This window comes from Calonectris borealis, chromosome 7, assembly GCF_964195595.1.
Source record: "Calonectris borealis chromosome 7, bCalBor7.hap1.2, whole genome shotgun sequence".
In the NCBI taxonomy this organism is placed as follows: domain Eukaryota; kingdom Metazoa; phylum Chordata; class Aves; order Procellariiformes; family Procellariidae; genus Calonectris; species Calonectris borealis.
Genome location: NC_134318.1, coordinates 40441945 through 40459439, shown reverse-complemented (window position 1 = coordinate 40459439; position 17495 = coordinate 40441945). Strand labels below are relative to the sequence as shown.

The 17495-nt window shown below is 38.7% G+C and overlaps 1 protein-coding gene across 1 annotated transcript in view; it reads right to left on the bottom strand.

The window, feature by feature from the left end:
* Positions 1-4287: 4287 nt before the first annotated feature.
* ABRAXAS2 (abraxas 2, BRISC complex subunit) overlaps positions 4288-17495 on the bottom strand; it is a 20741-nt gene continuing 7533 nt past the window's right edge. Inside the window, exons 5-9 of the mRNA XM_075155262.1 lie at positions 14982-15172; positions 14286-14405; positions 13536-13620; positions 11366-11480; positions 4288-6521 (exon numbers count right to left, since the gene is read on the bottom strand). Coding sequence (XP_075011363.1) covers positions 6055-6521; positions 11366-11480; positions 13536-13620; positions 14286-14405; positions 14982-15172 — 978 coding nt within the window. The 3' untranslated portion in view covers positions 4288-6054. The remainder of the gene's footprint in view (positions 6522-11365; positions 11481-13535; positions 13621-14285; positions 14406-14981; positions 15173-17495) is intronic.

Genomic DNA, 17495 nt, shown 5'->3' with positions numbered 1-17495 from the left:
TGCCGTTGGCCTTCTTGGCCACCTGGGCACACTGCCGGCTCATGTTCAGCCGGCTGTCAACCAGCACCCCCAGGTCCTTTTCCTCCGGGCAGCTTTCCAGCCGCTCTGCCCCAAGCCTGTAGCGTTGCCTGGGGAAGTTACAGCCACAGCATTTGAGCGATATAATTCTGTTTAATGAACTTTTCCATGAGTCTTGAATAAGAACATTGTAATTAAGAAGGCTCCATTTATGGCTAAAATTAGCTATTCCTTATTAGTACCAAAGACCACCAATGATCTCTGCTCACAGCTTCGTGACGGCAGCTATAGCAGCCTCTCGCTCTTGAAAATGTGTTAGAAATCACAAACTGGCACAAAAAATTTGTTGGAACAATACCCGTAGTGGAAATAGGCCTCTGAAGGGAAAATCCTGAGCCGTACTATTTTCCCTCCTTTGGAAAAAAACAATTGCCCAAAGAAAAATGCTGAGCAGGAAAATAACTCTGTTAAAAGTTCAAAAAAAAAAAATTGCTTATAATGGAAGAATTTCAAAACACCTGTCTGTTTATTCCATTACTGACTTGTCTCTTGAGGATTTTCAGATTTTTCCTTCCTAACACCTTCTCCAATGAAGTCAGAGGAAATAAATAAATACATAAAGCCACACAAGGGAAACGACCAACTATTCTCCTCGGTATCACGTGAATACTGAGAGCCCCGGTGCCCGCAGAGCCACCCAGCACCACGGGGCCTCAGGAAAGCCGGAGATAATTAACGCAAAACCCCGCAGCGACCTGCGAGTGCCGCAGAAGCAGCGGCTTTCCCAGCCTCGATGGCCTTGAGCTACTTCTGCAGAGCTCGGCGGGCATCCTTTCCCTAATAAATCTGGAAAAGGCAATAAGGTATTTTCTTTTCACTGGACAATGCCCAGGGAAAAGGCAAAGAGCTGCAAGTTAACATCTTGTTTAAAGGTCAGAAAGAGGAAAAACCTGCCTTCCTAGATTTCCACTGGCACACAGTCTACTGCAGGATTTAATCCTAACCCACCTAGGTCTGGTAGTAGGTGCCAAGAGATGCTGATGCGATTGAGATTAGTCCTCTCCCCCATGAAGGCATTCAGCTGACCTGCTTTAACATCCATCTTCATTTGCAGGACTTGCCCTGGGAAGTTGAACCTGCACGTCTCTCAAAATAAGGAGAAGGTTGAGCTCCTAATGCACACTTTGCCGAGGCTGAAGCAGCTGGAGCTCTTGTAAAGCGAGCTCCCCCGAGCCTTTGCGCTGCTTTGCGAGCCTGCGGAATGCAGGATTTGCTCCCTTTGGCAGCGTAACACAGCAGCAGGCTTTCCCCCCCCAACTGCACAAACTGTTGATCTGCCTTGAGGGTGCTTTGCTCTCCAAGGGGATTGGTAAGTGCTTCTGGTCATTCCAGAAATGCAATCTGTGTTCAGAAGGATTTTCAGAGGCTTTGGACGTCATTAAGGTAAAATTACCATCAGATTTATGGGAAAGTGTAGAAGCTTAGCTTTAAAAAAAAAAAAGAAAAAAGCCCAGAAAGCAATTTCATCTGAAATCTGTTGTGAGAGCAGGGAAAGAGCTTGCAAATTTAGCAAGGCACCCGTATACCCCCTGCTGTGGTATGCCTGAAGTGCGAAGAGGAGCAGCCGCTCCCGCTATGAAGGTGCAAGGACCATCCTTTAGTTCTAGATCTAGTAGGAAACAAAGGTCTTCATTGAGAGTCTATGAAAAAGCACGGTTACCTTAAAGCACTGGCCTAGACTGGCAGACCTTCGGCACGAGCTACGTACCAAACCAGGCTGTGGGGCTGGGCAGGACACACGTACCAATTGCTAGTTTATCATAGGGAAAGGAGTAAAACCAACGCGGCCGAGTCTCCAGGGCTGAGCCATCATTTCCCTCGGACTCTCAGCTGCCACTCAGTAAAATCTGAGCATCACAGCCTGGTTTCCTAATCAGTCAAAATAAGATCGAGATTTTTTATCTGTTCTAGCCCCTCTGTCCCCCATGAACAGTGATCAACCCCCCCAGATTTTGTTGGAAGCTGGTAAGTACAAGAGACAGCCCTCTCTGCTTCCACCAGCAGGAATAACACAAGCCCTTCCCAGTGAGGAATCCGCAGGTATTTTTGTTCACAGCAAGGGAATCTCTCCTTTTTTCTCCTATTAGCAACTGCAGCTGAGATGCTGCTATACAACAGAAGGTTATTTACAGGTAAGCAAGAGTGAAGAGTAAGAAAACACAGGAGTCAACAATTCGAAGGATTCTTACACTTTGTTAGATGAGGTGTGAAACACGAAGCAGGCAAGAGCTTTGTGTTTCACAGAGGCAGGAGTCCTTCCAAGGTGACAAACCCAAGTTTGAGAATGCGATGTTAGGGTCGCTGTCTGTCCTGGCCACAGGCTAGGACAGGTGCTTAAGTGTTTAGCAATTTACTAATGAAACTCTAATTAAGCTTCTGTTTTCTTCCTAAATGTATAAGCTATAGAAGCGAGCAGTATAAGGCATATGTACATGCAAACACACACACATTTGGAAAAGCAAGCATAAGTGCATATGATAGAGAAACATGTATGTGAAACCATCATAACTTCACACAGTAAGAGAAAGCCAGGGGAAGAGTCTTTGCAAAGGAAGCCAGCACCTTCCAAGCTGATCTACGGACTGCTCGTAAGCAGCCGTGGAAGAACCAAGCAAAGCAAGTCTATTTTCAAAAGGCTTCAAGTTAACCTTGCAGGTGTCTGCAGTACTGAAAAAAGCAAAGTTACAGACTGACAAGCACTGACCAAGCATGAAGGTGTACCCTTTCACATAAGAGAACCCATACAAACAGTAAGGAAAGCACCCACAACCGGCCCAGCGGACATATCCATTTGCAGAGGTTCAGCTGCAAATAAGAATTCCACTACCACGCACCCTCCCTGCCTAGAGGTTTTCTCTCCCACAGTAATTATAAGCAGGGGGGCAGTGGGTATGACAGAAGATGCTGCTGTCAATTTGATCTGAAGTAATATTGATTTCTTTAAATGCTGTCTACTGCTATAATCAAAGGTATTAAGTCTAAATAAGAGGAGCTAAACAACAGAATATAAAATGTGCTGATCTGATACTAGTTACCTTACGTACGGTCTGAAGCATCTTTTCACTTAACGGAAAACCTAATGAGTCTTTGCTTGTTTATCTGATTTTGCTGCTACATGAAGCAGTAACAGCTTCCCTTGAATTTTAACTCAGGACAGGTCAGAGCCAGTGAAATGTCCCCGAGTAGTTAGGAGATGCTAGTCAAGAACTCAAAACCTGCATAGTCACGAATATGCCAAAATTAAAGATGCTCACGCTTCTTTCTGCCAACACATGCTATTCCACAAGCAAATAGAGGATCTGGAGCCTCCCATAGTGTCAATCCTAACTAATTTCAGAAATATAACAAGAAAGCATATGTGATAGTTCTAACTTATTGAGACTTTCTATACGGTACATTCCTGTTCTAGCTATAAACAATGGGGGGGGCAGGTACCAGAGTAAATTTGGAAATAAAGGAAACAGCAATTCTAGGTTTCTCACAAAAATAAAACAGAAAATATTTCATTGTACCAGAGAAACTACAGGTTTTTGAACTAAAAGGCACAGACGCCAGTTTTTAGAAGCTGCCTACCTGTTAGTGAGTGGACATTGCTACAGGTCTTGCTGCTGGGTTTTGTGCTCCTGAGAATCATCAAAAGGAACTCTTCGTGAGTCAGACATGGAAACCTGTACTTCATGGGTATGAAGTTCTGGTTTTCTTTATAATTAAACCTGCTCCCTATTGCCTTCAGACAGATCACAACCCAACAGGTTATTTTTAACAGGACTGTAATGAAACCTGCAAAGTCCATTCACAGGTATTTTTACCAGAATATTATCTGAATTAAAAAAAAAAACCTACACCCTTTGTTCTTAAGTAAGCAGTTACAGTAAATTAAAGTACCTGCAGAGGCACTGGCTAAAGGACACGATTACATACTCGTTCCACCTCCAATCACCTACATGTTATGTGTAAAAAAAAAAAGCAGAACTTAAGACATTTTTTGTTATTAAAATATTCCAGAACTCAAGGATTTTTGTATCAACCTAATTGTAAGAATGTGTGGCAGCTAGGCAATATGCAAGGTATAGTGCTACCTCCTCCCCCTGCCGTCAAATCCCCCTCTTAGTGCTACAAACAGACTGGCTTTAACAAATTGGAGCTGCATTTCTGTATTCTGGCAAGTTATTTCACTGACATGGAACCTGACAAATATTAAAATATAAGTTACAGGATTAAATAAGATTTTATTGTCACATTTAACTGCTTTGTCAGAGATGTACATTTTGCAGGTTTCTGTGCGGAATAAAAATAAAAACGGTAGTTGCCATCTTGTCAATTCTGATTTCGACATACACACATCTATACCACCTGAACCACAGGTGCTCGCAGATAGCCAGCAGTAACAACAGAGCAAGTCCTCTGTTAAATGGATTGCAACACTCGAAGACAAAATGCATCAAGTTAAGGCTAATGAGAATAATGTAAAATAGTTAAAACAGACCACTAGATGTTTAAAGGTGGAAACACTCAATAGAAGAGTGGCAATTTTTAACATCTCATTTTTCCCAAAGTCATTTTGCTTAATTTAGTACAGGAAAGGAGAGGCTAATGAACAGACTTGTGCCTACATATACAATACATACTGAAATTTTAGTCTTTTGTAAATCTGATATATTTAAACTTTTAAGTGACTGCTTTGTTCTTCTGGGTGTAAACCAAGTAAGTGGTTATTGACACCTCAAAGTGATAAATGCTTAAGATAACCTCATCTTAAAATGTGTATCTTCTCATTTACAGATCAGGGATAAAGTCCAATAATACAAACTTCTTAGTGGCACAATTTCACATATTTTGGGCAACGTTAGCATACAAGCAGTATTTAAATAAAAATAAGTGCATCCAAACATGAAATTCTCTAAATATACCACACTTCATTTATCCCAAACGGCAATTTTCTGACGAGAGCTGTAATTCAAATTAAAATAATCATTTACACATTTCACCCAGAGGAAAAGAGGTAATAAACCCAGGGGACTCTCCAAACAATCTTCTCCTACCCTATCCCCTATTTATTACATAAAATAACTCATCTAGAAGCGTAAATCCAATATTCAGATGCAAATAAAATGCAAGAAGCAGTCTCTGATGTTTGTAATTTGCAGACTCCAAAGTCCAATCACGATGGAATTTACTACTTCTGTCAGTCATTTACTCCTGTATGTGCACTTCTTATTTATGCTAAAATAACAAATGAGACAATAAATGAGGCTAGTGTGGCATAAAGTCATTGTAAACCCAGCGAAACCAGAATAATTATATTTATGACATTCATTTGGATGATTTACCAGTCATCTCACCCTCCCACACCCTTTACAGAAAAAAAGGCAACCATCATTTTAAGTGATACGCACATTCTGCTAGTAAAAAAAGTTGAAACAAACCCCTTCTCTGTTAAAAGAGCATGCCGATAGAAGAAGGTAGACCACATCTGTTCCAATCAGGCTTCTCAGAATTATCAAAATTTCTTTGCTTGCAGAGGCCAATTTGGCTTACCATAGAAAGCTATTTTGAAGGCGGCTGATATATTTATTCCCTTTTAAAAATTAAAATTCAAGGCATGATAGTGCAAGAGGTAAGTTTTGATTTGAGAACATTATTTGTAGACTAACTGTGCTTAGTTACTACATCCCAATTTATTGTCTTAAAGAAAATACGGCAACAAAAGCTACAAGATCTCTATAAATTTCATTTTGCCTAAATTTACCAGTACATCCATGAACCTCATCAGTATTAGTACAACTTGATTATCCTAATGATTCCATTATAAAACTTGCAAAATGTATCACAAGGTGAATAAACCATCTAGTGCAAGTCTTCTACATTTTGTGTGCACAGTAATCCTGTGTAGTTCATTTCCTCCAGGTTAAATCCCCAAAATCTCTCTGTAACAATTACGAAAAAACAGTGTCATGTGGATTTTTTTCCCCCCTATCAAATCTGAGAAGTTTGAGTGTTCCTGGAATCACCATCAGGATGTGATGAAGGTCGTGAATCCCTTGTCTGTGAGTATTCACTGTCAGATGATTCCGTAGGTTCAAGCAAGTTTTCATAATCACTGTCTTCTGATTCATCAACATTGTCACCAACCGCTCTTTGGGAAGATGGCATGGATGCTCCATTACCAGAATATTTCAATCCTACATTTGTGGAAACATAGCTGGAAGAACCTACTGCTTGAGGTCGAGGCATAAAAACATTGCTTTCTAGGAGACCATGACCGACAGTACTTTCTTGATTGGTTGCATTGAAATCAGAATACGGAGGGGGAGGATCAGAGACATCTGAATCTTCAAGTGTGCAGCCTTCCACAGCAAATCCAGTGTAGGACATTCGTGGAACAAACATAGGTTCCAAGTTATCTGTTGGCATTTGCCTGCTTAAAATTGCTTGCTGCATTCCTACAAAAGCAAAGAACATTGGTGTACTTAATGCTTACTTTGCAATATACTCTATGTAATCTAGCTGTAACATACCACACTCACCCAGCCCTTGGCTGTTCTCTCTTCTTCCTTTCTGGTTGTTATTATTAAGCGTTCATCCCTGGCATTGCTTTCAAACTCCAGCACTGGATCTTTTCCTCTCAGTCTCCACTACTCATCTTTGGCAATTCTGATTTTCGTATTGATGACTATGAGACACTACCCCTAACGGTCATGTCAAATCTTGATTATTACTACATCCTACTCTGAGCTTTACAAAGAAGATCTTCCCTAAATTTACCAGTACATCCATGAAACTCATCATTATTAGCACAACTTGATTATCCTAATGATCCCATTTCAAAACCAAAATGTGTCAGAAAGCAAATAAACTAAGTGCAAGTGTGCTACATTTTTATGTGCACAGTCATCCTGTCCAGTTCATTTCCTCCAGTTTAAGTTCCTTAAAAACATAGCTACAGGAAGTTTCCATAACCTGTTGCTCTTTCCACCTCATCATCTCTCTGTATTTCTCTGTTCCTTCTCACATCAAAAAGTAGCTACGCTAGGGCTCATCGTGCCTGCTCCTCTCCACCGAGGTCTTATTCAGTACTGAAAGCTTGACTCACTTTTCATCAGACCATAATCAGCTTCTACTGTTGATATTGTATCTTAGAATCACACTTCTGTACTTTCTCTTACAATGCCCCTTGTGCTAGGGAACAATCTCATGAACACCAGCAAAGAAGTTACCTTGTCTTCTTGCCTCAAATTATTATTTTAAAAACTTTCCCTCCCAACGTCTGTGATTAGCCTAGCAGGCTGCTGAGACCACCGTGTATCATGCTCACCTTCTGCTAGCCGAAACATCTGTACTCACGTGATACCTCATATTTAGATGGCTAACTAGCTAGCTGAGCAAGAATCGTCTTTTGAACCTGTGCTTCTATATCCCTAGCACAGCGATCCACAATCAGGGCTTTCGCACTGGTGTAACACTGGTAAGGTATGTTGTTCCCTGTACCTGGAAGAGTCGGACACAATCACTGAAATCTGTTCCCTATGAAAAGCCAGACATAATGGGTAAAACCACCACTTCCATGTTTTGACTTTTATTTAAGTAATTGTACAGTTAGACAGTTGCTATAAATAAATTTGTCTAAGGACAGGGTCTCTTTCCAATCCATGTGGTTTTAACAATCAAAGCAAGACCAAAAGCCACAGATATGTCTCGCCTTTAAGGATTTCACAGCATCTCCATGTTTCATAATGAATAGACAGTAACATAAGCACTATGAGGATTGAAAAAAAAAATAGCTGAAGAACTGGTTAAAGAACAATTACAATGGTTAACAGTCACATTGGAAAGACGCGTCAAGACGAAGCTCCCACAGCTCTGCACCGGAACTATACTCGCATTAACAACCTAAAAGATGGAATTTAATCAGCACATGCTTATTAAAATTACAGACGGTGCTATGCTAGTAATAGCTGCAAATATAACAGAGTATCAGAACAGGAATTTGAAAGTGATCTTAAATGAGATGATTTGGAAAATAATTTAAGGAAGACATGCACAGGAATAATGAACTGCACAAACTGCAAAATGAGGAACAGTTACATCCTTTTGCAGAAAAGAAATACAGGTTTAGTGTTGATTCATGTAAACTATAAATATCAACATGCATTAAGCATGCTCAGCTGTTGAGAAACAGGTAAGTATTATTTCAGTATGTACTGTAATGGTTAAGACTACAACTGGAATACTGTATCTAATTTTGAACACTACAGTTTAAGAAATAAAGAAAAAATGGAGAAACTCTATAAAAGGACTCGCTAGAGGTCTAGGTATCATGACTTAAGAGGAAAGACTGCAATAACTGGAATAATTAGAGAAAACTAGGGAACCAGTTTCAGTCTTCAAATGTACATAAGAGGCTGCTGTGGAAAGGTAAGCAGAAGGCAGCTTAAATTAGAGTAGTATACATTACATATGAAGAACAACTTCCTTGCAGGAAGGTTTGTTAAGCACTGGGAGAGACTTAAGTTTTCGACTGATTTCTAACTGGTTATTAACCTCCAAACATCTGTCAGAATTGACACCGGTATATGTAGAGCTGCCTTGCAGCTAGGTGATAGACAAAATGGTATCAGCTCTACTCACTGTAACACCATACTTCTGGAAAAAGCAAAAATCAAGGCTGAAGAGTTCCTTTAATCAAGTCAATGAGGTTTGTTCAGTAATAAAAAGAGCATATTCCCTCAAGCGGCTACATAACAGCACTCCATTTTTGGTCCACAATACGAGAACTGCAGTGGGAGATCTCCTGGCATCTGGGAAGTGCACAGCACTCACTATATCCTAGAACATGCTATTACACGTACAAAATAATTTCAGTGATCTTGCAAGTAAAGTCTCAACCGACTTCTACACTAGAGTGTTAAAGTCATAACCTATTAACCAAAAAATTTGTAGGAATACAAGCTTTTGCACAACACTACCGCAGGAATTTGAATCAAATGCTCCCTTTTCCTCCAGCTCAGAGAATGATTAACTAGAACATTTAACGCATTAAAAACAAGGAAATTCTTCCGATATTGAGAAAGTGACAGAACAGAAGGCCAGCTTCAGTATTTAGCTACTCACATCTAAAAATATTGCAGAGATACAAGCTGTATGTTTTCTTGTTTCAGCCCTCTCACATGATTATCTGCTCCAGCATAAATTTTCAGTCCAGCATTTGCATCTCCCTGGTAGTATCTAGAGGCTAGCACCGACTGCTCTTCCTCCTCCTCCCCCATCTTTTGCCATATGGGCTGGGATCAGCTCCAGTCACACTAAATACCCATCTCTACTTCTCGCTAGCTCATGTAGTAGCAGCTCCCTGGCTGTTTCATCTACAGCCAAGCAGGAAACAGCAGTGACTCATGCCACTTCCATCTTTCAAATGGTCTGTGGCTGATGCTGGATCTTTACCTTATCTTTGAGGTTCAGAGAAGGAAGAACTTGGGCTGACGGATCAAAGCTGGCTCTAAAATACTCATGTGATAACAGTACCTTGCTGCCTGGAGAAAATAAAAATATCCAGTCACAGCAGCAGAGGGGCCTGTTGCACAGTTTAGGGTGTTGACCCATCTAAGCCATTTTTTAGTCTCAGACACAGCTTGCAGCTAAAATTACAAAACTTGGTTGTTTGCTTATCATTTCAAAACATGGAAGAAACAGGCAGTGTTGCTAAAATATGTAATTTGCTTATGAATTTTTTTTTTTAAAATATTACTTCCCATTTGCCTATTCTGTGCTCCTACTCTCTACCTTCAGTCTTCTTTTACACTCACAAATTAAATTAGATCAGCAATGTCTCCTTGGAAAGGTCCAGCCTCTTCACAAAACCTATCTACTGCTAAGCAAAAGTTTCCTGAAGCCACATTCAATTTTCAGGAAGGAGCGACAGTGTGGCAACCAGCCAAGTACGCTCACACAATAGGTCTCACTGATTCAGGAAATTATGGAGCAGCAAAAAAAGTGAACATACACCTATGACTGGCTTTCCCCACCAGTCTTAAATACATACTATGAAAACTTGTACTATTAATACAGAATGCAGAACCAACCCTAATAAAAACATGGATTTTTTCTGGGACTTATTTGCACCATGGAAACTTAAACCAAATCAACTCGATACTAATATAGGTCTTCAAAACAAAGCAGAAGTATAATTTCTGCATTCAGAGCTTCACTAGAAAGAGAAGACCGTTATGCATGTATTGCCTTGAATAAATCAAAGAATTACCTGATTCAGCTTCCCCAAAATGAATCCCCCCAACACACTGCAAGAAGGACAATATTTCAGTAGCTTGATGGAATTAAAACTAATACAGATTGAAATTCATATCAGTGATGACATGGTACTTGAAATAGGTAGATAAATTCCAAAAATATTCTGTACTTAAATAGTTTCTTCCACTTTCCAGCAGGTACTCCTGAAGATAGGAATGACTTCAAAATGGACTTTTGGGAAGATTTAGTTCAACATTGAAAAGTGGTATTTCAATGCTAATCATGTTCACCACTAAGTCAGCAAATAATGCAAAAAATGCTGACTAAATTAGGATTCAGTAACTACCAAGTGGGAGAGGAGTATAAAAATGTAGATGGTCTGTAAATCAGTGGTGAAAAACCCGATACATCCACTAAAAGCTACAAGGTCAAAAATCATCTAGACAACACTTCAGATGATCTACATCAGTGTTCACTTAAGCACTCATCTTCCTTCACCCAGTTTGTCTGGTATCCAGTAATGTAACTGAACTTGAACTTAATTGGTGCTGGGCTTGTATTTGGCGATAGGGTTGGGGAGTGGGAAAGGGAATAAAGATTAAAAAAAAAAAAAAACAAACCATGTTGATAGCTACTGGCCTGTAAACACAGTCCCCTGCTTCTACGTAATACTTCAAAAGCAATCCCTCCAGTGTTTAGATTTGCTTCTTCCATTCCTGGCTTTGCTCCACTTTTCCCTTCCTACAGCTGATCTTTTCCTGTGTTATTTCCAGAATTGACTTTCTCGTTCTTTCTCTACACCTTTGTCTCTCTCCTATGTTTTAAGTTTGCTAACATTGGATGACTACTACAGAAATATCTGCAGTACACATACTTTCAACAGTTCAGGTATCATTCAATGTAAATCCATCATATGCCCTTCCTGATGTGATTTTTTTTTCTTTTGCTATGAGCTATCAGGAATACAACTCAAAATAATTCCACAAAACATTTTGTCCTTACAGCATCTGCTTCTGAAAAAAAAAATTAAAAGGCAACTTACTTATTTCTTGTTCTTTTTCATTTTTCTTTTGGGCGATTTGCCTTTTCAACTTGTTTACATCAGCTTGAAAAGATTCAACAACACGTTCACTTTTTTCTACATCTATACATACTGCCTAGGAAAAAACATAAGATATGCTAAGATTTTGCAAAAATACATGAAAGACTTTCATGACAACATTAATAAAGCTACTACCAGAGAAGAAGCCATTAAAAGCACAAAACTAAGAGCAGGAGTTAACTGTATTAGAGCACAATATTCAACCTGAAGATCATTCTCTTTACTGGCTGTTGCCAATTCCCAACCGCTGTGTCATAAGAAAAGCATTTCCAAATAATTCCTCATTACAGAAAGATTTGTAGTAAGATCCAAAGTTAGTTCTTCCTACTTAGTGGAAGAAACTTGACTTTTTTTTTTTAAATACACTGTTGTTAGCATAATAATGATACTACAGTAGCATGATTTTAAAAGGTAGCATAAAGGTGTGTACTTTTTGTACTAGACCAAATTCGAATTGGGGTATGAAACAGTTGACTCAAGAGACAACTGTCCCAAGCTGATACCTCTTAAATAAACAAGAGCTATGGATTTTTCAACAAGATTTCCCTGGTCAGGAAACGAATGTGAAATTTTCATAGAAGGATCTAAGTTTAAAAACATTTCTGGATAGTATTGATTTCTTTTTTAATCTAAACATGTTGCACTGGATATTGTTTACTTCTTCAGAAATTAAGTATGGGTCATTATCATTAAACATGATCAGTTTTGAAGAGTACACAACTCTAAAAGCACTGATGAGTCTTAAACAGTAAGTCACTAGCCATTCACTGTTTCTTGTCCAAAAGGTTACTATTAGTGATCTTACCTACAGAGTTGAAAAACATTAACTATGCTTTCAGTCCTATACCTAATTTTTAGAAGTTTATAAAGTTAAAACCCTCCCTTCCCAACTAATTGGTGAATAATGCAAAAGCATGTCTCAGCTGCTTTCCAGAAAACTTATTTCCAGTCCCATAACATTCTCTGTGAAACAGTCACTTTAAAGATAAAAGTTCCTTAAGTTGGCTAACACTTAAGTTACTTTAAAGCTCTGTAAACAATGTACAGCAGCATGACTTACATGGTGAAATACAACAAAGTCATAGTTTTAACAGGTAGGAAGACAACTCCCCGATGATGTTACATTTTCCATTTTTGCAGACACTAATTCAAACAACAGCAAGAGCACAAGAGGATATATGCGCTCTTGGCAAAAACAGCGTTACAGAATAATACCATTAGCTAATGGGATAGACCTCTGAAAATAAATTTTCATGTCTCCTGAAGCCGCATGAAAGCTGTCTGCCTTCTCGTTGCAAGTTACCCACCTTACAAGGCAGGTTAGAAAGCAGCAACTTCCACCCAGAAATAGTAGTTCTGTGCAAGCAGGATCAGGGGATGATGGCTGGAGCGATTATCGCCTTGTTCTCTGCTGTATGTGCCAACCAGCAAAGCTAAGCTGGAGCAGAGACACAAATCCCTCCAGGGCAGATGTAAGGGGAAAGCCTGGAAATAAGCTGTGACTACAGCACAATTAGCAGATGTGTGCGCTCCTGAGGCAGCGCAGCTATGCTGCTCTTCACATGGGACAAGCTGTGAACTGACAGGCTTACATTTAGTAGATTTGACACTCAAGGCACTTTCAGATGCTTTGCCACATTTGGAGCAGGATTCGCTCATGCTCTACACAAAACATTCACAAGTTTGAGCTAACAGATGGAGCTCTTTGCTGCATGCTACGTACTAAGAGCCAGGAGTCATTTTTAAACTTACACAGGCAAGCCTTTAAACCTGTACAAATCCCTACATCCTTCAGCAAGGCTTTTCTTCAACACGTAGTCTTAAAAATAGCTAACGTCTCCCAGAAAGCACTAAGCATTAAATCATTCTTACTTGCAAAAGAGAAAGAATTGATGATCTTCATATCAACCACTTTTACAGCAGCCACTGCAAATGCACACATTAAATAGAAACTGACACATTTCATTATTAGTCAGACTTCGTTTCCTACAGTTCATGATAAATTGTTTATGAGCTCTAAAAGTGTCCATCTCCTCCACTCCTGGTTTAACCAAAGGACAAATAAGAGATGCCACATACATACTGACCAATATTAAGTAAAGGAAGTTACCTGTACTTTTTCCTGAAGTGCATTATAAACCTGATATATAGCCCTGATGTCCTTCATCACTCCATCTTTGTCAAAAAAATCAGTACTAAAAAAAAAGCAGAAATCATTAGTTAGAAAGGACAACACAAGTTTCTAGCTCATGCTGTCTTTGAATTGCTGTTAAGCAGTCTATCACTATATTTCTATCACTATTTATTTTATATTGCTAAAAACATACCATACTCTCAAGAACCAAAATTTGGGCAGTAGCATATTCAATACCAAAATTCCTTCTGAAACAATAAAGTCCTATTTGAATGAGATTAAACTTGTGCAGAAATCTTTAAGCTTGTATCATTTCATTGTTAACAGTCAGAAGAGCTACTTTGCATTTACAGCATTTAATTAAAATTACTTCAGAAAAACAACAAGACTTCAACACTTCCAAGTCAGAGTTCAAGTTTTAAAATCAAGCTTGCACACCGAATTCCTTGAAGGGGTGGGTGGAAATCAAGTTAAGAAACTTCCAGCCAGAAGACCCACAGCACCGACTGGCCACACCAACGCTGCTTTTCTGATTAGTGCACAAGTCCCCTTTGTTCTTCTAAAAGGTTCAATTCTAAGCAGGAAAAAAGCACACTAGGAACTGACCATTCTCCTCCAGAACTAGTTTTTTCTTCCTGCTTGAAATGCATATTTGTAGTATTCTTTAGAAGGTACAGAACTTAGCACTTGATGACTGTACTTCATTTGCAAAGGAAAAATCCTTACCCGTGTTCCTTAATAACTTTGGCATAATTCTGAGAAGTATTTGGCACTGAAGAAACTTTGTATTCCTGTTGACTAGTGTTGCCTAGATTAGGAATAGTAAGTGACACCCTTTGATTATACCTGTAGAAAAAGTTTAGAAAGACTTCTTAATTTATAGGCAAAAGATTATTTACAATAGCCTTGATATTATTCCATCTCCCTGATGATCACAACTCATCTAATTTTAAAGATTCTGCATTAGGTTTATTATAAAAGCTGCTAAATATTAGAAGTTGCGTTCAAAATAAACGCATGATCAAAAACTCCCTTTGAGATGGACCTACCTCCGCACCTCTTAGAACCTTTTAATTGTGCATTCAAACTACCACAGATCCAAGAAGGGTGAAGCTACATTCAGGTCTATTTTAAGAAACATGGTACTGACATTTGATTTCTCTTAAAATAATTTTTTTTACTGTCTGAAGATTTAAGGACTGAAAAGAACATTTGCTCACCCCAAAACTTTAATTTATAAATTACTTGCACAGAAAAAAAAAAGCTGTCATCATTAACAATTGTACAACGAGACATTTTCTGACAAACACAAAGCCTTCTCTATGTGTAATTGTACAAACTTGAAAATAGTTTAGAGTATAAAGAATAGCAATAAGAAGTAGAACAAAAAATGAGGACTGGTTCATATACAAGACTGCTTACCTTCGGTTTGGTCTAAAAAGCACATATTCTAAAGCATGTGTTGAGTTATTTGCAGTAGAAATGAAGCTGAAGAGAAGGAAGACAAGATCAGGCACTCCAAGAATGTGTGTCAGCTGTTTATGAATGATGTGCTCTCTATAGGACATTTGCTGCTGAGTGTTTCTCCTAAATCTGTACCATCCAATAACGTTCTGTAATCAAAGTATATCAGAAAAAAAAAGTATTAACTGAGAGATACAGATTTACCTTCTTATAATAAAGTTGCTAAAACTGTGGTATCACTTGAATTAGCCAATAGCTTTATTACAACAAAATCGGACTGAATGACTAGAGGCTGGCACCTATTAAATAACCCGAAACAAGTGACATCCTGTTACAACACGACCATTAATTGCTTAGCCTTATTGTGCTACAAACACCTGTGTGTCCTCAGTGGCATTCAAGATCCTACTTCCAATATACTTCAATTGTTTATTTTTAGCAACAAACCTTGGAGCATCTACAAATTATTAGACTTGAACTGTTTTCAAACACAGCAGATGTGAATTTTCTTTAGCCTAAATATTTCAACTGCCTATTCACTTGTACTGATTTGTAAGACACTCCCAGTGCTGCACAAACATATTTGCAAGTTTATGTCTGTTCATGAGACATATGGGACTAGTCTGCTGTGCACAACAGTAACGTTATCTTACTGTGCATTGAATTGTGAAAGATTCGTATGCACATCAGATAAGACCCATTCTAATGCAATGATTATTTTGAATACAACATGCATTAAACTCCTTTACTTCATGTAAACTAACATTTAATTTCAGAGATTAATGAAAAAGGACACATTGTTAACAATTTGGTTTAGGAAGACTCCCAGGAATAGGCACTATCGTGTAGTGATGCATTAAGACTGCATGCATATATTTAGTGGAACAGAGCAGATTCTGTATATTTAACTCCCGTGTTAAATAAAAAAAATTGGAAGCATTGTTTTTAACTTTTCCTAGTAAATCTGTATAATTACTTAGTCTGAATGTAATAAAATGTGCAGTTTGCTAACAAAAGAGAATACAAGACTGCCTTGGTTCCCAGAGAGCAGTATTTCTTTCTTTTTTGACATTATGACAATTAATGTCATTAAATCTGTGGTGCTTTAGTCACATGACACTTGCAAGTTTTAATTTCTCCACTTTTGCCTGCTTTCTCACCACAGATAATGCATCTTACCAGAGTCTCCCTGCAAGGCAGGTCCTTACAAAATAAAATTGAACTGAAAACTAGTGGGAGACAAACATTTTTAATTATGTTTTTTGCCTTGTCTCCTGAAGGAGAACTTAATATGCTCTGTAGTGTTCTGGAGTAGAGTTACGGGGTTACAGAATTCTGGATCTGAGACTGGAAACTCACTCCATCATCAGCATAAAGATGTATACGTATAAATATACACACAAAGCACCTATGTACTCAGCATAAATGTGTTAGTATACACAGAGGAGTTTATTCTGAGAGCATTTGCTGGAAGAAACAGACAAGAAAAAAACATTACAATCATCAGTGTTGCAGAAGTTGCACAGATTTAGGACTTGCTTCCCTAAAGATCCCTCCTCAGTGTAAGCCTTGTCTGTAAGCAAAAGTTCACAGTTCAGGTGGGTAAGGTGAACAGAAACTAAAGACTGAAAATTCAATTAGCAATTAAGCAACTGTCATCGCACACTTTGCATAATGATGATCAATTCACACAATAGGCATTCTTACTCAGAGTAGTGAAAGTTACACTTGAGTCACCTCTAGAGGACAGAAATCCCAAAAGCTCAACAGGTCACGCCTCGACATTAGCTCTGCTACTAGTGAAATGCAACCAGCAGTGCTACAAGGAGCTGGAACGACATTGGTTTGCTGCTGCTTTGTAAAAATAAGTTAAACAAGAAAAAAAGGTCTTGTTTTAACCACCCCCACCTTGTACTAGCTCTGGCACTAACCAGACCTCGTGAGCCAAATTCATGTACTAGTGATGCGTTCCTGCTAGGTCTAACAAGGTCCACAGTTGCCGCAAATTGAACGATGCAAGTCAGTCATCGTCTTTTTGCCAGAGCAAGCTGACCGGCGGATTCACTTCACTACATACGGAACCACACCTTCAGCTCTGCTCTTTGACGTTCATCAGTTCATGAGAATTTCTGAATCAATTATTCGATAATTAGTAAGATAGTGGGCTACAAGTATGGAATGAGATGAAACACTGAAAAAAAGTTTGACTCTTCTCCAAATAACTACTAAAAATTTAATCTTCTTAATACTAGTTGTGCTACTAACAATATGCGTGGCATAAAGCTATGACAAGATCTGACATAACGGATAGAACAGTTTTTCCAGTTTAAAACTTACAGGGCAAAATTGCAATTACAAGGCTATATCATTACAACTCTTCTAAATGAACTCTTCAGAACGGATTTTCAAATCAGCTACATTTTTCTTGGTTTCAGCAGCAGAGTATACAATCATTATGCTACGTGTTTAGCT